Here is a 26,064-nt window from a genome sequence, read left to right on the forward strand (position 1 = left end):
CTCCTTTTATATGAAAGAAAAATAATTCTGATTAAGGTGTTTATCTTTTTTGATAATTAAATAGTAATACTTTTTTGACATTCACAATATGAAATATATGCAGGAATGATTTTACTATATCACATATAAAATGTCATAATACATAACAGGCTCAATATTCAAAATATATGTTCTAAGAGAAGGTACAACGCAAATGTTATACACTGTGTTAGATAATTAAATTCTTTTGTTAATGACTATCAAGCCAGCTATAAAACTACTGAGATAAAACTCTGATTCTCTAATCACTGAAAAGTAACTGGTTGCTATTATAGATTCATAGTTTTATTGTTCAATGTTTAAATTAAAATCTGAAGATATTTAATTTTACTGTCTAGAAACCTTAACATCCTTTACAATTATTTCCAAATATAAAATAGAAATGATTCATTTACCTGTATGAGTAGTTCCAACATAGCCAACAATTCTAATCCCAAGACTCTGTCCATCTTTTTTAATAAGTTCAACATCATAAGTTTCACAGGGAGTAGAACTGTCCTGGAAGGAAAAAATAATTTTAATTACATACAATGTTTAGTTACATTAACTTTGTGGACATAATCAATTTTTGCAGGTTTGTCAAGTATTTTCTGAGCACCCATGGTATGCAGAATTTTAAAATGATCTCCATGACTTTTGATCCCTGGTGCCATTTCTGTGTTACTCATGGGAAAAGGAGAATATCCAAGAGGGCCTAATCTAACCAGACACCCTTCAAAAGCAGAGTTTTCTACTACTGATGGCAGAAAGGGAAGTTAAAGATTCGAAGCATAAGGAATGGAACTGTGGTTTAAAGAGAGAGGGGTCATGTAAGAAGGAAGACAGGGGGCCTTAAGGAGCTGAAAGAGGGCCTTAACTGACAGGCAGTAAAGAGAGACTTCAGTCTTAGAGTTGCAAGAAACTGTATTCTGCCAAGAGTACGACAGAGCTTGGAAATGCATTGTCCCCAGAGCATCCAGCTAAGACCCAGCCCAGCTGACACCTTGATTTTGGCCTTGTAAGGATCTAAGCAGAGAGCCCAGCCAAGTTCACCCAGACTACTGACCTACAGAACTGTGGATCAACAAAGTTTGTCATAATTTGTTACATGACAACAGAAAACAAATACAGCCACTTAGAAAACACTCTGCATAAATTTGTATCTGAAAGAACTTAATATAAAAGAAAAAGTTAAATACTACTATACAGCACAAGAAACTATATCCAATCTCGTGAGCTAGAACATGATGGAAGATAATGAGAAAAAGAATGTGTGTATATATGTATATACACACACATTTTAATATATATATACACATATATATATATATATGACTGGATCACTTTGCCATAGGTGGAAATTGGCACAACATTTTAAATCAACTATACTTTAATTAAAAAAATACTACTTTATAAGAAAAAAACACCACCAAAAAGAAGTGGTGAGACTAATTATTGTAACAATACTGTGAACAAAAAATATTGACCTAAAACGCATCAGTTATGTCTTCTAATTTAAAATATTTCTGTAAGAGCAAAATATCTAAAAAACATAGTACTTTGCTTTCAATTCAAAACATCAACAACAGAAAAATAGATAACTGATTGCACCAAATTCTCACCTATCACACAGCTACACTGGTCCCTCCCTACAAAGTAGAAGGCTTTAAAAATAAATAAATAAATATTAAAAAAAAAAGGAGTTCCCGTCATGGCGCAGTGGTTAATGAATCCCACTAGGAACCATGAGGTTGCGGGTTCGATCCCTGGCCTTACTCAGTGGGTTAAGGATTTGGCCTTGCCGAGAGATGTGGTGTAGGTCGTAGATGCGGCTCGGATCCATGTTGCTGTGCCTCTGGTGTAGGCCAGTGGCTACGACTCCGATTAGACCCCTAGCCTGGGAATCTCCATATGCTGCGGGAGCAGCCCTAGAAAAGGCAAAAAGACAAAAAATAAATTAAAAAACAAACAAACAAAGTAGAAGGCTTCAGAGAACCAGAGTAATCGAGGGAAAAGAAAATGGTCCTAACTGGTTTGGAGAAGAAAACAAAAATGATTCTACTACCTCCAACAGAAAACTGCAAAAAACACAAACACATGGAGACTAACCAACATGCTACTAAACAACCAATGGATGACTGAAGAAATCAAAAAGAAAATCAAAAAATACCTAGAAGCAAATGGCAACAAAGATACAACATTCCAAAACCCATGGGATGCAGCAAAAGCCATTCTAAGAGGAAAGTTTACAGCACTACAAGCCCACCTCAAGAAACAGGAAAAAGCTCAAATAAACAACCCAACTTTACATCTAAAGCAGCTTAGAGAGAACAGACAAGACTAAAGTTAGTAGGACAGAAATCATAAAGATCAGAGTGGAAATCAATGAAATAGAAACAAAGAAAACCACAGAAAAGATCAGTGAAACAAAAAGCTAACTGGTTCTTTGAAAAGATCAACAAAATTGATAAACCCTTAGCCAGACTTATCAAGAACAAAAGAGGACTCAAATCAATAAAATAAGAAATGAAAAAGGAGAAGTAACAATGCGCATCACAGAAATGCAAAGGATCATAAGATACTACTATATGCAACTATATGCCAATAAAACAGAAAACCTAGAAGAAATGGACAAATTCTTAGAAAGGTACAATCTTCCAAGACTAAATCAAGATGAAATAGAAAAGATGAACGGACCAATCACAAGTACTGATATTGAAACTTTGATTTAAAAACTTCTAACAAACAAAAGTCCAGGACCAGATTTCTTTGCAGAGGAAGGGATCCTCCCAAACTCATTCTATGAGGCCACCATTACCCTTATACCAAAACCAGACAAAGATACCACAGAAAAAGAAAATTACAAGCCAATTTCACTGATGAACATCAATGCAAAAATCCTCAACAAAATACCAGCAAACCTCATCCAACAACACATTCAAAGGATTGTATATCATGATCAAGTGGGATTTATCCTAGGGATGCAAGGGTTCTTCAATATTCGCAAGTCAATCAGTGTAATACACCACATTAACAAACTGAAGAATAAAAACCATATGATCCTCTCAATAGATGCAGAAAAAGCCTTTGACAAAATCCAACACCCATTTCTGAGAAAAACCCTTCAGAAAGTGGGCACAGAGGGAACCTACCTCAACATAATAAAGGCCATATATGACAAACCCACAGCTAACATCATTTTAAATGGTGAAAAGCTAAAAGAATTCCCATCAGGAACAAGACAAGGATGTCTGCTCTCACCACTACTATTCAACATAGTTTCGGAAGTCCTAGCCACAGCAATCAGAGAAGTAAAAGAAATAAAAGGAATCCAAATTGGAAAGGAAGAAGTAAAACTATCACTATTTGCAGATGACATGATACTATACCTAGAGAATCCAAAAGACTCTACCAAAAAACTGTTAGGGCTCATCCATGAATTTGGTAAAGTTGCAGGATACAAAATTAATACACAGAAATCGACAGCACTTCTATACACTAACAATGAAAGATCAGAAAGAGAAGTCATTTACCACCACATCCAAAAGAATAAAATACTTAGGAGTAAACCTACCTAAAAAGACAAAAGACCTGTATGCTGAAAACTCTATAAAACGCTGATGAAAGAAATCAAAGATGACACAAACAGATGGAAAGACATACCATGCTCTTGGATTGGAAGAGTCAATATTATCAAAATGACTATACTACCCAAGGCAATCTACATATTCAATGCAATCCCTATCAAATTATCAAGGACATTTTTCACGGAACTCAAACAAAATATTTTAAAGTTTGTTTGGAAGTACAAAAGACCCAGAATAGCCAAAGACATCCTGAAAAAGAAAAATGGAGCTGGAGGAATCAGGCTCCTGGACTTCAGACTATACTACAAAGCAAGAGTCATCGAAACCATATGGTACTGGCACAAAGACACACACATAGATCAGTGGAACAAGATAGAAAGCCCAGAATTAAACCCACGCACCTACAGCCAACTCGTCTATGACAAAGGAGGCAAGAATATACAATGGAGAAAAGACAGCCTGTTCAATAAGTGGTGCTGGGAAAACTGGACAGCCACATGGAAAAGAATGAAATTAGAACACTCCCTAACACCATACACAAAAATAAACTCAAAATGGATTAAAGACCTAGATATAAGACCAGACGCTATAAAACTCCTAGAGAAAAACATAGGCCAAACACTCTCCAACATAAATGACAGCAACATCTTCTCAGATCCACCTCTTAGAGTAATGACAGTAAAAACAAAAATAAACAAATGGGACCTAATCAAACTTAAAAGTTTCTGCACAGCAAAGGAAATCCTAAACGAAATGAAAAGACAACCCACAGAATGGGAGAAAATATTTGCAAATGAATCGACTGAAAAAGGATTAATCTCCAAAGTTTATGAACACCTCCTACCACTCAATATCAAAAAACCAACAACAACAACAAAAACCATCAAAAAATGGATAGATCTAAACAGACAATTCTCCAAAGAAGACATATGGATGGCCAAAAAACACATGAAAAGATATTCAACATCACTCGTTATTAGAGAAATGCAAATCAAAACCATGATGAGGTACCACCTTACACCAGCCAGAATGGCCATCATCCAAAAGTCTACAAATAATAAGTGCTGGAGAGGGTGTGGAGAAAAAGGAACCCTACTACACTGTTGGTGGGAATGTAAATTGGTGCAACCACTGTGGAAAAGAGTATGGAGAGTCCTCAGAAAACTAAAAATAGAATTACAATTTGATCCAGCAATCCCACTCCTGGGCATCTATCCAGAGAAAACCATGACTAGAAAAGACATGTTCTCCAATGTTCATTGCAGCACTATATGCAATAGCCAAGATATGGAAATAACCTAAATGTCCACTGACAGAGGAGTGGATCAAGAAGATGTGGTACATATACACAATGGAATATTACTCAGCCATTAAAAGGAAAGAAATGATGCCATTTGCAGCAACATGGATGGACCTAGAAATTATCATGCTAAGTGAAGTCAGTCAGACAATGAGACACCAACATCAAATATGATTACTTACATGTGGAATCTAAAAAAAAAAAAAAAATGACACAATGAACTTCTTTGCAGAACAATGAACTTCTCACAGACTCTGAAAAACTTATGGTTTCCAAAGGAGATAGGTTGGGGGGTGGGGGGATGTACTGAGGGTTTGGGATGGAAATGCTGTGAAATTTTGTTGTAATGATTTTTGTACACCTATAAATGTAATAAAATTCATTAATTAAAAAAAGACAAAAAAATCAACAACAGGAAAATAAATAATTGATTGCATCAAAGTCTCACTTATCACATAGCTACACTGGTCCCTCACTACAAAGTAGAAGGCTTTAGAGAACCAGAATAATGGAGGAAAAGAAAATGTTCGTAACTGGTTTGGAGAAGAACACAAAAATGATTCTAATATCTCCAACAGAAAACCTCCATTCATACGGTTTCAAGTAGGGAAAGGGAAATAACTTTCCAGAAGACACTGAATGGTCCTTCTGATGAATGCTGAAAAGGCAGTTTCCCATCCCCTTCTCATCGTAATCATTTCCCTTTTCTCTTCTTCCTTGTTCTTCCTTTTAAAAACTATTTCTTTCCTTTGGCCACATTATCTCTTTTTTTCTTTCTCTCTCTCTCTTTTTTTTTTTTTTTTTTTTGGTCTTTTGTCCTTTCACCCACGGCATAAAGAGGTTCCCAGGCTAGGGGTCGAGTGGAGCTATAGCTGCCAGGCTACACCACAGTCACAGCAACGCCAGATCTGAGCCTCATCTGCGATCTACACCACAGCTCACGGCAACGCTAGATCCTTAACTCACTAAGTGACACCAGGGGTTGAACCCACAACCTCATGGTTCCTAGTCAGATTCATTTCCACTGCTCCATATGGGAACTCTCACATTATCTCTTGATTCAAAGCCTGTGAAATGATTGGAAAGAGCTGGAATTGGGGAGGAGCGGGGGTGCTAGATTGAGGCAGTCAAAGGTACAGACTTAGAGTTATAAGATAAATAAGTACTAGGGATGTAATGTACAGCATAATAAATATAATTAACACTGCTATATGTTACATGTAAAAGTTGAGAGTAAATCTTAAGAGTTCTCATTATTAAAAAAACTGGGGGGCGTTTTCTGGTAGTCTAGTGGTTAGGATTCAGTACTCTCACCTCGGTGGCCAGGGTTCAATCCCTTGGTCTGGGAATTGAAATCCCACATCAAGCCACTGCATGCCAAAATTTAAAAAAAAAAAAAAAAAAAAGCTGTTTCTCTTTCTTTAATTTCCTATCTATATGAGATAATGGTCACTAAACTTATGTGATAATCACTTCATCAGGTATGTAAATTAAATCACTATGCTGTACCTGTAAAATTATACAATACTATATGTCAATTAAATCTTAATAAGATTGGAAGGAAAAAAAAAAGAGAGCTTGGAATGGACCAGAAAGAACTAAATTCAAATCCCAGTTTTGCAACTTACTACCTATATGACCTTTACAGATGAGGAGCTGAGGCTCAAGGAAGTTAAATGACTTAACCATGAGAAACGGCAAAAAAAGAAATCAAACTTGTCTAGTTATCTCCAAACTGGGTCCTCCTCTGCTTGGCTGCTGAGCATTGAGACACTACTCACACCCACATGGCACCTGGCATTGAGAGCATTTCTAATCCTGCAGTCTATCACACCCAGTATTGGATTTAAGAGGAAAGAATAATTTGCATACTCACAGAACCAGGGCTCCTGTTGGCTACAGCAGGCAGGGCAACAGGTAAGGCTGCAGGGGTAGGAGGGGTTACGGAAACTTCACCAATTGGATCTCTTGCCACAAGCATCCTGACAGAATTCCCACAGTTCCTTAGCACTTGTGCAACTTGCTCACTGGTCATTCCCTGCACATTTGTGCCACCAATCTTCAAGATGTGATCCCCGGTCTGGAGTCTGCCATCCTTTAATCCAAGAGGGAAAAAAAAATTACTGAGAAATCATTGATCTAACTTCATTAGTTATTTACAATTCATCAGACTTTGAGTTCTGGTAAAATGGCTGATAAAGAATCCACCTAAAAATAAATGAAATGGGAGTTCCCGTCGTGGCGCAGTGGTTAACGAATCCGACTAGGAACCATGAGGTTGCGGGTTCGGTCCCTGCCCTTGCTCAGTGGGTTAACCATCCGGCATTGTCGTGAGCTGTGGTGTAGGTTGCAGATGCAGCTCGGATCCCGCGTTGCTGTGGCTCTGGAGTAGGCCGGTGGTTACAGCTCCGATTAGACCCCTAGCCTAGGAACCTCCATATGCCGTGGGAGCGGCCCAAGAAATAGCAAAAAGACAAAAAATAAAAAAATAAATAAAAATAAATGAAATGGACTACACATTTAATAAATACTGAATTGGCAACAGAGAAAGAGAAGTCCATGTAAAACAAAACAAAAGACGGAGGTGGGGAGGCGTACAGGAGGAGAGTTCAAAAAAAGAAGAAGAATTAGAATTCTAAAATGGGCACTTACTTGAGGGTATCACTTTGTGTCTAATGACTGCGGCGCCAGGTGTGAATGGCCACACATGTAAGGAAGAGACTGAAAGCCTGGGCATCAGGAAGGGAAGAAGCCAGATGATAAGCCTCCAGCACAAAGCTAGGAACCCTAAGGGCCCACAAGCCTAGTGACATGCTTAAGGAATGGCCAGAGGTCAGTGTGGCCAGAAATGAATGAGCAAAAAGAAGAGTCATTTAAAAACAAACAAACAAAAAGATGGGAGCTTTAATATGGGTCAGCAGAGTAGACCATCTGAGTGAGTGACAAGGGAAGTCACTGGAGCATTTTGAGCAGAAGAGTGACATTATCTGACTTATTTTGAACAAAATCACTCCAGCCTCTGTGCTGAAAATAGACTGTAGGAGAGAAAGTAATACATGCAGAGATACCAGCTGGGAGACTAATGCAATAATCTAGAAAGAGAAAAAAATAGCTTGGACTAGGATAGCAGTCAGGGTGTTGCAAAGTAATTTTTTTTTTTTTTGATCTTTTTGTGGACCATACCTGCATATGGAGGTTCCCAGGCTAGGGGTCCAATCAGAGCTATAGCTGCTGGCCTAAGCTAGAGCCACAGCAACACAGTATCCAAGACTCGTCTGCAACCTACACCACAGCTCACGATAATGCCGGATACTTGACCCACTGAGCGAGGCAAGGGATCAAACCCGCATCCTCATGGATGCTAGTCGGGTTCATTAACCACTGAGCCACGAAAGGAACTCCCAAAGTTAGATTCTTGATGCATTTTCAATGAAGGGCCAACAAGCTCTGATGATAGCTTCTACATGGGCTATGAGGGGAAAAAAGGAATCAAAACCCTAAAGGTTTAGCCCAAGCAGCTGGAAAGATAGAGTTGCTGCTGAGATAAAAAATAAAAGACAAAGCAAAAAACTGCAGAGGAGCAGATAGGTGGGAATAGAAATCAGGAGTTCAGTTTTAAAGATGTCAAATATGAGATACCTATTAGACACTGCAAGTGGAGATAGCAGATATGCAGCTGGATGTACAAGTCTAGAATTCAGAAGAGAAGCCCAGACTACACATTCAAATTTGGGAATCATTAGCAGATACACGGTATTTAAAGTCATGATTCTGGATGAGTTTAGAGAAGGGACACGTAATGTCCTGTTTCTTAGGCTGGTGACACGTAGATGAGTAATTATTACTATTATTATTATTTAAAATGTTCTATTTCTTGGAGTTCCCCTTGTAGCGCAGCGGAAACGAATCCAACTAGGAACCATGGGGTTGTGGGTAAGATCCTTGGCCTCACTCAGTAGGTTAAGGATTTGGTGTTTGCAGCAAGCTGTGTAGGTCGCAGACATGGCTCAGGTCCTGTGTTGCTGTGGCTGTGGCATAGGCCTGAAGCTGTAGCTCCAATTAGACCCTTAGGTGGGAAGTGCCATATGCCACCAATGTGGCCCTAAAAAAGGCAAAAAAAAAAGTTCTATTTCTTAAACTGGGATATTTGTACGTTGGTGATTATTGTCATTATTATTTAAAATGTGCAGACATTATATGTACTTTTATATTCCATACATGAAAAAGTTTAAAAACATATCAAAGAGTATATCGGTTCAAAATGTTTATTCTACTTTCATTTGTGAAATTTTTGAAATAGCTGATCCACCCACCTTTTCACTAAATTTATTACATCAGAAAGTTTGAATTCATGGGAGTTCCTGCTGTGGCTCAGGGTGTTAAGAACCTGACTAGTATCCATGAAGATTCGGGTTCAATCACTTGCCTCACTCAGTGGGTTAAGAATCCAACATTGCCATGAGCTGTGGTGTATGTAGGTTGCAGATGTGGCTCAGATCTGGCATTGCTGTGGTGCAGGCCAGCAGCTACAGCTCCAATTAGACCCTTAGGCTGGGAACGTCCATATGTCACAGGTGTGGCCCTAAATAAATAAATAAATAAATAAATAAATAAATATAGTTTTAATTATCTTATCTTTACTACAATATATTAAGGATTCCAAAATGTAAATACACTGATTATGAAAAAATTACACCAGCAGAGCACTTCACAGGTTGAAAATCACTTTTCATATATTATCTCTTTCAATGAAGGACAACTTTTAACATGAGAAAACCCAGATTCAAAAAGGTTGACTAATTTGACCAAGATCACAAAGCTAGTAAGTGGCAGACCCAAATTTCAACCTACCGTCACACTGAAGACCTGTCCTTTAGTCATTTGTCTTAGGCTTTGATATCTCCAAAGTAACATTAGTGGATAGCAAATTTACTGTGTTCCTATTCTCTAAGAAAGGCCCTATAACTGTCAAAAAGCTTTAAATAAAATCAAGATTAAAAATAGATATTTTGCAACTGGGCTAGTTCAGTTCTAAGCTTCACATTCCTGGCTCCAGAAGGCACCAGATATCTATGTAAGCTGCAGATGGAATTCAGAAGGAAAAAATGGAAAGAAAAAAGGGGAAAGGAAGGAGGGCCTTAAAACCAAAAAGCCTATTTCCCATTATGCCTTTTCTCCAATTTTGCAGAAACCTACATGAAAGAAGGTATTAGATCAAAATAATGAGTAGAAAGCTATGTGCTTTGTTTTGAATTCTGCAGAAGGCACCAGAAGCTACTGAAGGAAGAGGAGCCATGACAGAAAACAATTTAATTCAGAAACATTTGGAAAGACTGAGAGAAAAGAAATAGATGCAAGGAGAAAATTATTGTGAAAAAAAGGAATAAAGAATTGCTGGATTTCTCTGTTAAGCATCGACAATTTGATATTCTATTTTGATTAATGCAACATACTTGAAATAAAACAAGCAACTACGTAAGAGAAAGTTAGTGTTCATGATGAAAAATAAGGGTAAGCTGCCTCTGAATTAAACCACTCTTGGAGAGAATTATAGCCTGACCACAGAATAAAGAATATGTCGAGTAAGTATTTTTAAACTTGGCCAAAGGACATTTCCCTGCAAGTGCATATTTAGCCACTTCTTAGGCACTATTTTCTGTTTGTTTCCCATTTTACCTCAACTCAATTTAAAATGATGTAGATAATTTGCATCTGTCACTGAAAGTCAAACATTTTCTTCTTCCAGAAAACAGGTGTTCTAAGGAATTCATAAGTACAAAAACAATCATAATCAGACTGATAGGAAAGACACCAAAATGACAGCTAGCTTTTAAAAGTCCAGCAGCCTTAAACATTGCATTTTATTGATATTTTCCGATTAACATTCTCCTTTCATAACCTGTCTACTGTGGAAGGAAACTAAATGGCATAGAGTCCTTTCCGTTAACAGAAATCATAAATCAATGATAGCCAATAAATAGCTATGCCAAGATTCAAGGATATAGAATGTTAACCAAACATTCAAACATAAAAGTTTATTAATCCATGGATTCTTTCAAAATAGAAAAAAATTATGCATACAAAGATAGTATGGAAGGCAAAATAATTAAAACACCTGATTTAACAGGTTAATACACCATCATAGCAAAAACACTAACAGTACTGTTTGCGTAGTTTTTAAAAGAAAAAAAATACTTTAATCCAAGTTAGCAGTTATTGGCTGAAAAATATTTATTCATTTGCATTTTAAGTTCTCTGACAGGCTATTGTAGATAATAATGTCAATTCAAAAAATATTTGAAAACCTAAAGGAATTCAGGCCTGAGCTACAAAAGAAATAAATGTTTCTCTGAAAACTAAAAAAAAATGACACCAAACTATAACTCAGAAGATGAAATTAATACCACATTCAATTTCAGGACATTTCCCTTTCTTTCTATCTTTTTTTTTTTTAAGATTTTTTTTGGCCATGCCCACAACATGTGGAAGTTTCTGGGTCAGGAACAGAACCCAACCCACAGCAGTGACACCACCAGATACTTAACAACTTAGGCCACCAGGAACTTCCTTCTAGGCTATTTCTGTCATCGGTCTTTAATCAAAAGTTATTGGAGTTCCCATCGTGGCGCAGCGGAAACGAATCCGACTAGGAACCATGAGGTTGCAGGTTCGATCCCTGGCCTCGCTCAGTGGGTTAAGGATCTGGTGTTGCTGTGGCTCTGGTGCAGGCCGGCAGCTACAGTTCTGATTCGACCCCTAGCCTGGGAACCTCCATATGCTGCAGGTGAGGCCCTAAAAAGACAAAAAACAAAACAAAACCTATAAGGAGTTCCCGTCGTGGCGCAGTGGTTAACGAATCCGACTAGGAACCATGAGGTTGCGGGTTCAGTCCCTGCCCTTGCTCAGTGGGTTAACCATCCGGCGTTGCCGTGAGCTGTGGTGTAGGTTGCAGACGCGGCTCGGATCCCGCGTTGCTGTGGCTCTGGCGTAGGCCGGTGGCTACAGCTCCGATTCAACCCCTAGCCTGGGAACCTCCATATGCCGCGGGAGCGGCCCAAGAAATAGCAAAAAAAAAAAAAAAAAAAAAAAAAGAAAAAAGAAAAAAAAAAAAAAAAAAGTTATTAACAGAAATGTCATTAACAGAAAATAGTTTATAAAATAAACACTCTTTCCCTCAAAGAATAAAGTACTCAATATATCTATCCTATTTGACTCAAATTTTCAGAGCCCTCATCAATGATTTTTAAGGATAAGGAAGATACCAGTTTATAGACTCACTCAAAGCAAAATTACTGACAATAATCAATTATTTAGTGGCCTCAAGCTGGTCCTTGATTATTCTAGATTGAAAATTCCACATAGTTCACACCCACCCCTCAATCATTGGTTGGTTCTATTCCTTCTTAGCATTAAACATTACTGGATCATTAATCTGACTCATAATTTCCTCGTACCAAGAAGTCAATAATTCATGACAACTTTTAAATAGGTTGGGTTCTAACAGTTACCTTTTGGGAAACAAGATAACTCAATGTACCTCATCTCTCTAGAAGTCCTCCAGATCACATGAAAGAGATTTTTGCAAAACAAACAAGTTTTACACCGCCCATAACAATTTCCAAAAAAAAAAAAAAAAATCTTCTAGTTGCTGAAATTTTTGCCATAGCCGAATTCTCAAAAGACGAATGTTTCAGGTACTGTGAATTTTGAAGAATATCTAAGGATTACAGGTAGATAGGTCTTTTAGCTCCCCTTACATAATATCATATAATTTCCTTATCCAAGGAATTGGCCATGATTACATTTACTGACTGCTCATTGTAACTAGGTCTCAACAAACATTTCTAAAAAATTCATACAAATCAATATTCTTCCATTTCATTTACTTTATAACCTTAGAGGCAGTAGACTTTAGAATGACGCATAAAGGCTTTAGAGTCAGACACCCAAGTTCAAATCTTGGCACCACTTTGATCCAGCTTCAGGGCCAGAGATCAGTTACTTATCCTACCTATATCTCAGATCCCTCTTAAACGCAATGGGGATAAATTCCTCTCTCATTGCGTTTGTGAGCACTACACTCAATACTATATGTAAAAACGTTTCAGCCTAGTGCAAGTCCTCAATTGCATCCATTTCTGATGCTTCTTTAGGCTGCAGTGACCTCATTTAAGTGCTCATTGCTACACCCCCTCAATTCTACGCCAATTGACTCATCTGCACACAAAAGGAGATATAAGGGGCTATTTTATAAAATCATTTTAAATAAGAAATACTGACTTCCTTTTCTAACTTTGTTATACAATTTTCTAGTCTTTGAAGAAAGAAGTATTAACCCCTTTAGTGGAATGTAGGTACCACTTTATTTATTTATTTATTTATTTATTTATTTATTATTTGCTTTTTAGGGCCACACCTGTGGCATATGGAAGTTCCCAGGCTAGGGATTGAATTGGAGCTACAACTGCAGGCCTACGCCACAGCCACTGCCACCTGGGATCCAAGCCGCATCTGAGACCTACACCACAGCTCACGGCAACGCTGGATTCCCAACCCACTGTGCAAAACCAGGGATGGAACCTGCATCCTCACGGATATTAGTCAGCTTCGCTTCCACTGCACCAAAACAGGAACTCCCATAGGTATCACTTTATCATCAATTTTGATCATATGTAATTAGTGACATCCATATTCCCTTACCATGCAGATAGCCACAGTCAACAGTATTAATATTCAAAATATGAGTAGATTTTAATAAAAAGCAATATTCCCTTTAATAATTTTAAAGCAATGATTGGGCCACATAAGCAACAACTGTAAGATTTAGCAACAAAGCACAGAGTCAGTTGAAGAGATTTTATCTGCCATTAGCTGGGATGAGGGGAAGAGAGAAGTAAATACTACCCTGACCCCTACTTTTAGGTATGCCCATACTCCCTACAGGATAGATGCTCTCAGAGCTGGCTGTTTCCTAATGACAGGCTTGACCAGACCCGGACAGGTGTACACCAGGAAAGTGAAAACAGCAGGATCAACATTGGATAGGTTTAAGCAGTAATGCACAGGATGCAAACAGATGTGGGCTCAATCCTGACTTCCTCAATAGCCTTGGGCAATTTCTTAACAGTTTCCATATCTAAAATTTGGGAATCAAAGTCATAACTGTTTTAAGGACTACATGAGAATAATGTGCATTAGGCTGACAACAATGTCTGGCATAAATACTCACTTCTCCATTAAGACTCTGACAGGCACACTGTCGTCCCCTTCTGGAGACCAGGAATAGGGACGACGCCTTCCAGGAAAGGGTGAAAAATCAGACCTGGGATTTTACCAACACTGCCTCAAAAAGATTAATCTGGGAAACTCTGTGCATCATATTCATGTGAAAATTCATAATGCACATTAGGATATTAATAGCTCAGAAAATTCTTACAGTAAGAAATCTATTTGATTTCATTTAACTTAATGCTCTCTAAATTTATTTGGCTCTTTTTTCTTCATAATAACTACTCCACTTAACATCTTGAAAAAAAACCTACGCCAACAAGTAAGTCTATTAAAATTGCTAAAGGAGGGGTAGGTGGATAGGAAGAGGCGTCAATATACTCTTCAATATCTCATTCCTTTTCAGGTTTCGAAAAAAAAAAATTTAGATCCTTAAAGATTATTATTTGTATTGTGTCACAGAGGTGTTTTGAAGCCCCATAAAATGACCATTTCAACCATCTGGATCTCAGAACTATCTTAAAAATAATTTGAGGATGGGAGTTCCCACTGTGGTGCAACAGGACTGGTAGTGTCTCTGGAGTGCTAGGACACAGGTTTGATCCCTGACCCGGCACCGTGGGTTAAGGACCCAGGTGTCACAACAGCTGCAGCCTAGGTCACAAGTGCGGCTTGGCTCTTATCGCTGGCCTGGGAACTCCATATACTGTGGGATGGCCAAAAAAAGAATAAATAAATAAATAAATAAGTAACTGACGACAATGGAACAGGGATTACAAAAGGGCACAGAACATCTTTGTGGGTGATGGATATGTTCATTGTCTTGACCGTAGTGATAGATGGTATCATGGTTAAATTTTATGTGTCACCTTGGCTAAGCTCTGGTGCCCAGTTGTTAGGTCAAAAAAGAGCCCAGATGTTACTGTGAAGGTATTTGGTAGCTGTAATTAACATCTACAATCAGTTGGCTTTCAGTAAAGGATGTTACTCTGATAACACAGATGTGCTCCATCTAAAAAGTTGAAGACTTTATGAGCAAAACCAAGATTTCCTAGAGAAGGAATTCTGCTGTAAAACTGTAACAGAAATCTTGCCAACTTGCCCCACAACTTTCAGAGTCCAAACTGCAACATCAGCTCTTGCCTGAGTTTCCAGCCTGCTGGTCTGCCCCATAGATTTCATATTTGCAGTAAACACATCAAATTGTATACTTTGTATATGTGAAATTTAATTTATATTGTATGTCAATTATATCTCAAAAATTACGGCACTTTTTTTATATGGTTCTCTCTGTTGATACCAACTGAATTAAGAAAGAGCATTGAGAAATTTTTTAAATACTGAAGATATGCAATATATTAATATAAATATTTTATATATTGAGGTATATATTTTTATTTTTAAAAGTTATATTTGCTAAAATGAAAAAAAAAAATTGTGACAAGAGTGGAATTCCTTTTTTTTTTTCTTTTTGGCCATGCCTGTGGCATACAGAACTTCCCAGGCCAGTGAATGAACCCGCACCACAGCAGCAACCTGAGCCACCGCAGTGACAACGCCAGATGTTTAACTCACAGTGCCACCAAGGAACTCCAAAGAGTGGTATTCTTAAAGCTATTTCTTCAAGTCTCTTTAATGTCTGGCTTAAAAGAAGACAGCTGAATTTTCATATCCACTTTAGCATTCAGTGTGTTTCAGTATGTTACTCTTGTTGAAGTATATAAAGAAAACCTGGCCTCAACCATATACACAGTTGGAAAATGGATAAGTATTTTAATAGCTCTTTCAGCTCATTCTTTGATAACATATCAAAACTTGACAAGAGGCGATCAGTTGCAATGTGGAACCTGAAACTGTATCAACAAATTTTCAGAAGATCCTGTCGTGGCTCAGTAGTTAAGGAATCCGACTAGGAACCATGAGGTTGCGGGTTGGATCCCTGGCCTCGCTCAGTGGGTTAAGGAAATTGCCATGAGCCGTGGTGTAGGTCACAGATGCAACTTGGATCTGGCGTTGCTGTGGCTGTGGCCTAGGCTGGCGACTACAGCTCTGATTAGACTCCTAGCCTGGGAAACTCCATATGCCGCAGGTGCAGCCCTAGAAAATAGACGAAAAGACGAAAAAAAAAAAAAAATTTCAGATGCTGTTTCGTTAATATCTATTAATTAATCTTGAATTTTGAATGGATTGTTTTACCTATATATTATTTTCATATCACACAGGTCTTCAGAAAACACTGATTCATAGAATAATGCAGATCTTCCAAATATTAGTATATCACATTATACAATATCAAAAAAATCACATTGATTAATATCACCAACAATCTAATTTTGAAATTTTCAAGTTTATGATAAAACACAAATTTTCCAAGATTCTAATTCATGCTTAAAAGTTCAAGTTTTACATTCGGCAACAAATGCCATCAACTGTTTTCCTTGAAGTAACAGGCTCACATCATTCATTTTCAAGGAAATGTCTCCCAAATATCCAAGTCTGAATAAACATACTTTTTCAGTCATTCTTTCAATAATAAAAATGTGATTCCATGTATACATCTAAGGATAACCTGACCCCCTTGCTGTACAGTGGGAAAATTAAAAATAAATAAATAAATAAATATACGCACCCATCAAAAAAAAAAAAAAAAAACAAACAAACAAACAAACAAAAAAAAATGTGATTCCAGATTGGTGACTGCCAGAGGCAGGGGAGTAGGGTGGACAAAATGGGTGAAGAAGATCAAAAGGTACAAATTTTCAGCTATAAAGTAAGTAAGTTATAGGGATACAAACTACAGCATGGTGACTATAGTTAACAATACTGTATTGTATATCTAAAATTTGATAAGCGTAGATCTTAAAAGTTCTTATCATAAGAAAAAAAATTCTAACTATGCAATAATGAATATTAACTAGACTTCTTATGGTGATCATTTAATATATAGAAATATCAAATCAGGAGTTCCTGCTGCAGCGCAGCAGATTAAGAATCTGACTTCAGCAGCGTGGGTCTCTATGGAGCCACAGGTTCAATCCCTGGCTAAGAGCAGTAGGTTAAAGAATCTGGTGTGGCTGCAGCTGTAGCTCAGATTCAACCTGGGGCCCAAGAACTTCCATATGCCATGAATGTGGCCATAAAAAAGAAAGAAATATCAAGTCATTGTGTTGTATACCTGAAACTAAAATAATGTATCTCCAAAAAATTAGATCTCAAAAAAATTGTTGAATAAAAGCAAAAAATGTAAAAATAAATTTAAAAAATTAAAATGTGGAGTTCCCATTGTGGCTCAGTGGTAACAAACCCATAGTATCCGTAAGGCTTTGGGTTCAATCCCTGGCCTCATTCAGTGGGTTAAGGATCCAGCATTGCCGTGAACTGTGATGTAGGCCTCAGGTGCAGCTCAGATTCTGCGGTGCTGTGGCATAGGCCAACATCTGTAGTTCTGATTTGACATCTAGCCTGAGAACTTCCATATACCGGCACATTCAGACCTAAAAAGCAAATAAATAAATAATAAATAAATAAATAAATAAAATGTTGGTCCATATTAAAAAGTGTCTAGTTTGTTCCTTGCTTTTTCTCAAGACAACCACCATACTTCAGTATATGGTAGAAGTGCTATTGGTACATCTCATTTTGTCATACAATATTAAAAGACAGGTACTAAAAGGTCAATTTTCTTTAATTTTTTTTTTTTGCTTTTTAGGGCTGCATCTGCAGCATATGGACGTTTCCAGGCTAGGGGTCGAATCGGAGCTACAGATGTTGGCCTACGCCACAGCCTCAGCAACTCTGGAACTGAGCAGTGTCTGTGACCTACACCAGAGCTCACGGCAATGCCAGATTCTTAACCCCACTGATCGAGGCCAGGAATCGAACCTGCATCCTCATGGATACTAGTTGGATCTGTTTCCTCTGTTCCATGAAGCTAACTCCTTAAAGGTCAGATTTTACTTAAATTAGTTTTTACTGCAATTTCTTAAGTGAAACTGGAATTTTTCTCTTTTTTGTTGCAAGCACAAGGCAGAGAAGAATGCCACGACAACTAGTGCAGCTTGATGCCATTGCCCTGTTTCACACTAATTTGCAGGGTTAGTCTACCACTGATTTGCATTATCTTATCAGTGCAAATGTCAACATGGTGAAGGGTTTAAATCTTTGTATTAGTACAAAGTGTTTTTGATCTTAAAGACCCGTACAAGAGACTCAGGACCCTTGGGGCCCAGAGAAAAGTCTTTGGGCCCAAGTCATTGTTCTAAATAAATACACTTACTTGCTGAAAGGATAATAGAAATATTAGTAACTCCACAATTATATAAGGTGGCGCAATCCTGATAGGAAATGGGAGCTGAGGAACTTGCCTCAAAGCTGAATGTACACAGCAACTTCATTTTTATTTCATATGTTAATTAGAAGGGATCAATTTATATGTAATTGGGCACTAATCAATAAAATTTACGTTACTCTGATTATCATGGGCAGTCCACATTATATGAACGTATTATTAAACAGCTTCATGACCAAATTTCTACTTTCTAAAAACTCAGTGTAGTATTTAACATTTCCTTCAATGTAAAACCAAACCAAAAGAGCTAATAAGTCTTTAAACAGCCCGCTTTCAGTTTAAGCACTGCTAAATAACGAAGGGTAGTGCTTTCATTTTTAGTGCAAAAAAAATTGTAATTCTAGTGAAATTTACCACATATGATATTGGGATAAACGTTTGTAATCTGCACCATCTGATTTCAACATATAGGTCCTCGAAAGACATACTGGAAAAAATAATACAGATATTCAGAATGCAATACCTATTAATGATTCCTTTCAATAAAATCATTGTCCTCTGATGGAATGAAGAAAATGGTCACTCATAGGCCCCCTCAAAACACCCAAAAATGTTGACGTAGAAGCTTCTTAAAATAAAGCAGAGTGAGTACATATGAACACTTAGGGGAAAAAAAAACATTTTTAGCTATACTTACTTTTTTTTTTTTTTTTTTTTTTTTTGCTTTTTAGGGCCACACCCGTGGCACATGGAGGTTCCCAGGCTAGGGGTTGAATTGGAGCTATAGCTGCCAGCCTACACCACAGCCACAGCAACTCAGAATCCAAGCCGTGTCTGTGACCTACACCATAGCTCATGGCAATACCAGATCCTTAACCCATTGAGTGGGGCCAGGAATCGAACCCACAACCTCATGGGTACTAGTCAGATTTGTCTCCCACTGCACTACAGCAGGAACTCCAGCATTTTTAGCTATACTTAAATTCTGGTCATAGACTCACATATCCTAGAAACCCACGCTATAAAATTACATTTCAAGCCACAGAATTTAAATTATATAAAACCAAAATGAAATCAAAGAAGATCAACTTACTCGATCTGCTAATCCTCCAGGAACTATAGTCCTCACAACGACACCACTTGATTTTCCTCCAACTATTCCAAACCCCAATCCAGAGCCATCGTTAACGAGTTCAACATCTTCAATATGGCCCCAACGAACCTACAAATTAAAGGCAAGTAAGAACCAAAGTGTTAGTAAAATACATAGATTCTTCACTTCCCAACACAGCAACTACTAAAATAACAGATACACAAAAAATTTAACATTCATACAATTCCTCAAGTCAACTTTCTCGAGGCTGAGAAATACATGAATATGATCATATGGTCCCTGCTCTTAAGAATTTTATAATCCACTGGAGAGATAAACTGAAACATAAACAACACGCAAGGCAGACTACTGGATTATAAGGCACTGTAGCTCTAAGTAGACAAACACACATTGTCTCATTCCCCAGTGGCTGCCTGATATCCAGCACAGTGCCAAGCACCTAGTAGGAACCAATAAAAATGTGTATATCTGAATTCAAAGAGAATCAGTAAATATTATAAAGATGAGGGGGATGCAGAGACAAGAAACAATGAAAAATTATGGAAAGCTTCAAGGAAAAGGTAGCATTTCAATTGCTCTACAGAGAGAAAAGCCATTCCAGCAAAAGGGAAGTTTAAGAGCAAAGCGAGGCTCAGACAAGCGGGAATAATGTGGGGAGGTTTTAGAAGAGGGACTGACAAGAACAAAGCACTGGTTTAGCGTGATTAATCTGGCAGCATGTGAAGTATAAAAAGGTGAGAGGGTCACAAAGTAATGAGACTAACTGAGGAGACTAAGATGAAGGAGAGGAAAGGGAGGCCCGACTGAAGATGTTAGCAACAGCATTATACAAATCAGACTAAGAGACATAAGCATTTTCCCTCTAATAGCAGGTCTGCTATCAGAAACGTGCATTAATCCACATAATCCAACTGCAGAGCAAATGTCTCCCCCTCGAGACATGAGGGCATACTCATTACTTAGTTTTTCCATTATGCTAAACTAGAAAATTACTATGCGATGTTAAAATAACCAGGAATATTGGGGATGTTTAATAAATTCATGACTGGGACAACATCTAGTATCTGGGAAGCAACAGTGTTTGCTAAAACATGCCTGAATTAGGGGCAGTAGTTAATATTTAGAGAGTTTTTTCTGCCCCAGGCCATGTGCTTTTCTCTTCACATGCATGCTCATTCAATCTTCACATCTGTGAATGGGACACGTTCATCAGTTCCAAGCAACCAAGAGCTGAGGAAACTGAGGTGTGGGGAAGTCAGGGAGACTCAGCTGTGAAGTGGAAGAACTGGACTTGAACCCACTGTAGCCTGACTCCAGGGCCCTTGTTCTTCACCACTATGCTAAACAACTTCCCATTCTATTTATTATGTAAATTGTGCTATATAAATATTACTGATCACAACAGGGAAAATGTCTATACATTAATTTGTGTTGTGACCTTGTACTATACCCAGACAGTCTATTTTTTCTTTGTCCCAATGAATGAAAATTAAATAAATCAGCTAGCACTTAGTGTTATAAGAAAATAAGATGTATTAGCTTGCATTCTGAGGATACAGGCCAAAGTCTGTAAAATGCTATAAAGCAAGTTTAAAGATACCCAAAGGACACATAAACTTTATTGTTTTAAATTGTCCAGTACACATCCTTACATGACAAAAAGAAAAACTTCCATAATTATGCAGTATCAATAATCCAGTCATAAACATTCAATATAATTTACAAAAATAAAGTTTTTGAAATATCAAATCTTACTTAAGATACTCAACAGTAAATCTCTAATAAAAATTCTCAGCGTAATTAAGTGGCTACATCACCAAGGAACTCTTTCCATCACCAAATTATATCCAATACTACAATGTGACCTCTATCTTAAATAATAATCTTGAACATGGAGAATCACAGGACAATGAAAAAACAAAAACCCTTCACGAAATATCTTGTTTAGTACATTAATGCCTGCATTTTGACATATAATCATCCTTCTCGAACTATAACAAGTAAAATGACACCATCTAAATGTCTTTGCTCTTCTTAAAATCAAAGGCATAATTCAAAATTAAGTATTTTTCCAAATTTGCAACTCACTGTTTCAGGCAGAGTTACATCAGTTAGGCTGGTAGAAGCACTGCTTTTGGTGTGGACTGGTTCCCTGGCCACAACCAGATGCAAAGATCCAGTGGTCTGTTGTAATAATGCAATTGCTTGCTGATGGGAAATGTTCTGATCCAATGGCGTGTGATTAATAGCCAATATTTGGTCATTTTCCTTTAACCTCTGATCCCTTGATCAAATAAGAAAAATTTAAGTGAAGTAACAACCTGATTTTTAAAAATCTATTACTTAAGGTAAGTAGTTTATACCACTTTCACTTAGTATTTTTATCGAAATATTTATTTAATTGTATAAGAGAGCTCCTCAGAGTGTTTTTCATCAAAGCACTTGTTAACTAATTAAACAATTAAGTAGCTCACCCCTACATACACAAAGACACACACACTCTTGAAAAGCCATTTGGCTAGAAAAGAAAGCAAACAAGTGTTGGGCCCCATTACTAAGATTTTCCAAGTATGGACAGTACTCTCATTGCTGCACCAACTCTGTACTCCCGAACCCCTTCCAATCTGACTCCCACATGCACCACACAAGGTGATATGTTCCCCAATAACCTCCTCCCTAGCAGATTCACCCCAGCTCCATCATCCTTCACTTCTCCAACATTTGTCAATAGAGGCCAAACTCTCCTTCTTAAAAATCAATAGAGATTATTTCCAATCTATATCTGAGCCCTGCTCTCTAATCACCCATCTCCAAACTGCTAACCAAGGTAAAAAGGATTTTTAAAAAGAAGTTAAGAAAATCTTAAGGAAAAAAAGCACTAATATAATTAATATTTACTGGGCACTGATGACTTGCCAGGTACTATGCTAAATGCTCTATAGGCATTATCTCCTTTATTCCTCATAATCACCTCTTATTTTACTTTACAATTTTTATTTTTATTTTTGGGTTTTTGTGTGTGTGTGCGCGTGTGTCCTTTTAGGGCCACGCCCACGTTATATGGAGGTTCCCAGGCTAGGGGTCCAATCAGAGCTGCAGCCGCCGGCCTACAAAACAGCCGCAACACAGGAACCACACCCCATCTGTGACCTACACCATAGCTCATGGCAATGCTGGATCCCTAACCCACTGAGCAAGGCTAGGGATCGAACCTGCATCCTCTTGGATACTAGTGGGTCTGTTAACCACTGAGCCATGTTGGGAACTTCCCACAATCCTCTTTTAAACTATTTAAATTTTAAGTGCCAGAAATTAGAGCCTGAATAAGCTTAACACCTTATCTAAGCGTCCTATCTGAGGCTTTAACTTCTTAAAGTGCATAGAAAAGGATTTACTTTGGTTTACTCTGTTTGACTTCATTATCTCTCAAACACCCCTCCTAGCCTCCCGGTTTCTCCATTATCACCACAATTCCTTCTTTATCTTCTCTTGCATCCACTCCTCTCCTCCTTTCTACTCCCAATGTCTACCATCTAACTGAGATCCTTATCTAATACCTAAAACCTACCGTGAAAAATTCCCTCAAGGTTTATTTTTCTAGGCTCTCTTCATGTTGGTATTTCTCAACTTGAAAGTATATAATGATTATCTATGATTATTGATCAGTAAGAAAAGACTCAAAGGAAAGAAAAACTCTTGTCATGACTGTGTTATAAATGAACATCTTTAGCCTTTAAAAAAATAAAAAAGTCCCTGAGGAGTTCCCGCTGTGACACAGTGGGTTAAGAATCTGACTGCAGCAATCAGGTGGTTGCAGAGGTGCAGGTTCAATCTCCCACCTGATGAAGTGGGTTAAAGGATCCTCTGTTACTACAGCTGCAGCTCGGATTCAATCCCTGACCCAGGAACTTCCATATACCATGGGTATAAGCATTAAAAAAAATTAAAAATTTAAAAATTAAAAATTTCCCTGAGAAGGAATTTATCTCAGCACAAAGTCTCATTCCTAAATTTAAAATTATAAAAATGCTACTACATTGCCCTTATTTTTTCTCAGGTCGCAGTAGATTCAGCAAAACTTCATCATGTACCAGAAGTTGGCAACGTCTGACCTCTAAAACACAAAGTAAACTTTGTTGGTTGGCCCCAAAGTACTAGTCCAAGTTTGGCTTCCTCCCTAAACTCCTTTTCCAAATATTTTGATTTACTCTTTCTATTGCAAACATGTCTGGTAGTTCCTGCTTTTGTATAAATGATTTTCTCCATCTCTAATGCCCTTGCATTCTGCTCAACCAAATTCAATCCATCCTCCGTGTTGCAGCTGTGTGTCCCTGTCCCTATCTCTTCATCACTTACCTCATTATCATGGTGCTCTGAACCACTTGTTTATCACACACTGAACATGCATTTACAAGTATGATGTCGATAGAGCTAGCTAAATCCTCCCCTTTTAGATTTTAAGTTTTCTGAGGACAGGAACTTAGATGTTTTAGATCCTCCTTTGGAACCAACGAGTTGAATATTTTAATGTTTGAGGCCAAAATTGTGGATGGCTCTTAAAATAGATCATGTAGCATTAAAAATATTGCTAATACATCCTTTTTATTAATATTAGAAAAGGCTTATGCTATCCTAAAGACTAACAATAAGATACAAAATTGCATATACTCTAAATCCTGTCTTTACAAAAGAAAACATTCTCATATACTTCCTAGTTGTCTCAGCGTGGTCAAAGTCCAACAGCTTTTTTGGGGTTTGGGGGGAGAGGAGGTTATTATACACCTGTATTTTCTAATTTTCTATTATAGGCACATATTACCTCCATAATAATTTTCTTAATTTTGAAATATATATTTTTAAAATTAAGAATGTTGCCTGTGAACTTTTTCCTTAGTCTTAAAGAAACATTTATTTTTCAATGTGACCACTACAGGACAATATCCAGGAATTACTTCCATTTTCCCATCACCAATGCCCTCCTTTGTCTAACTTCTTCACCTAAATTCCTATTCAGAGCCTGTTCATTAAAGGTAATTTCTTAATCCCAAATGAATGAGTTACTCTTGAATCTTTTCAAGCCTGTTAAAACCCATTTTGCATAAGTCAGTTTTTACACTCAAATTTTCCATTTTCTGGAAATCGATCTATTTTAATCTACTTTTCCCTCTACCCAATAGCCTTCCGGTACACCTCATTTCTTTCCAGTTAGTATATGCCTAGGGAATGTAAACTCAACCCAAAATAAACAAGGTTCAGAGAAGCCTCCTGGAAAATATGATTTGATGCATTTTAAAGTTGAACAGAATTCATTTTACTGCTACTATTATTTTATAATTTAACTCTCTCACACTATATATAGATAGATACATATGTATATACATAGATATATAGATATATTTAAATTCACACTTTCCATTCAAGAGGAGACCAGTCCTTGTCTTTCCATTGAGAGATTCAGAAATAATGGATTTCTGGGAGTCCCCACTATAGCACACTGGCTGAATGATCCAGCTTGTCTCTGTGGTGTTGCTGGTTCAATCCCCGGCCGGGTGCAGTAGGTTAAGGATTTGGAGTTGCCACAGCTATTGAGTAGGTCACAACTCTGGATCAGATTTCAATCTCTGGCCTGGGAACTTCCTACGCCATGGGTGCAGCCAAATAAATAAATAAATAATGGATTTCCATGACTTTAAGAACCAACAGGTCTTAAGCAAGCTCCTAAAATAACATAGTTCTATGTGGAAAGTTCTCAGAAAAAAGAGCTGATCATAAGACTACTTAATATGATCTAGAAAGTCCTGCTTGGCTGGCCACTACCTCCCTCCAACCCCTTCTTGTAATGTCTCGCACTAAACTCCCAGACCAGATGAATACCAGCCACACTCCAAGGACACAAGCTGTGTTCCAATTCTTCACGGGACTACTGGTGAGGTGTCTCTATTCCTCTTTCCAACACCTTCTGTTCTCTGCAGACTCCATTGTCTCCGTTCAAATTTCCCTTCACACACTACTGCCTCTGGGAAGCCACCTGACTCCTTAGCCTTGGTCATGGGTCTTCACACATTCAAATATCAAACTCCTCTTTTTGGAAATGCTCACCTCAATTTGTACATGCAAACCTATTAACTGAGATATAAGGTTTGACAACAAAGATCGACAACATTAAAAATACACTAAAAACTACTGATTCATACATTTTAAAATGGTGATACTTATGTGAATTATACCCCAATATTTTGGAGGGTGGCTGTGCCCATATATGTGAAAATTCCGGGGCCAGGGATTGAACCCAAGCCACTGCAATGACAACACCGGAAACTTACCCTGCTGCACTACAAGGGAACACCTTAATAATGATTTTTAAATTTAAAAAAATTAAAAAGTTTGGCCAAAGTTTAATAGGCTTTTTGTTAAGGAAATTTACAGTCTTAAAGGAAACTAAGATCAAGTGACCCTAAGTTCAGGTTTACCCTGAATTATTTAGGTTTGCAAGAACAGTCCTAGTTTATATCTGCTATCTCAGTGCCAT

General features: G+C 37.6%; 1 protein-coding gene across 5 annotated transcripts in view; it reads right to left on the bottom strand.

The window, feature by feature from the left end:
• Window positions 1-26,064, bottom strand: part of PATJ (PATJ, crumbs cell polarity complex component) — a 356,852-nt gene that overhangs the window by 310,506 nt on the left and 20,282 nt on the right. For all 5 annotated transcript variants that reach the window (XM_021096559.1, XM_021096561.1, XM_021096558.1 and 2 more), the window contains exons 6-9: window positions 21,624-21,819; window positions 19,515-19,643; window positions 6,782-7,000; window positions 435-537 (exon numbers count right to left, since the gene is read on the bottom strand). In XM_021096559.1, the coding sequence (XP_020952218.1) occupies window positions 435-537; window positions 6,782-7,000; window positions 19,515-19,643; window positions 21,624-21,819 (647 nt within the window). The remainder of the gene's footprint in view (window positions 1-434; window positions 538-6,781; window positions 7,001-19,514; window positions 19,644-21,623; window positions 21,820-26,064) is intronic.

This window comes from Sus scrofa, chromosome 6, assembly GCF_000003025.6.
Source record: "Sus scrofa isolate TJ Tabasco breed Duroc chromosome 6, Sscrofa11.1, whole genome shotgun sequence".
Lineage (NCBI taxonomy): Eukaryota > Metazoa > Chordata > Mammalia > Artiodactyla > Suidae > Sus > Sus scrofa.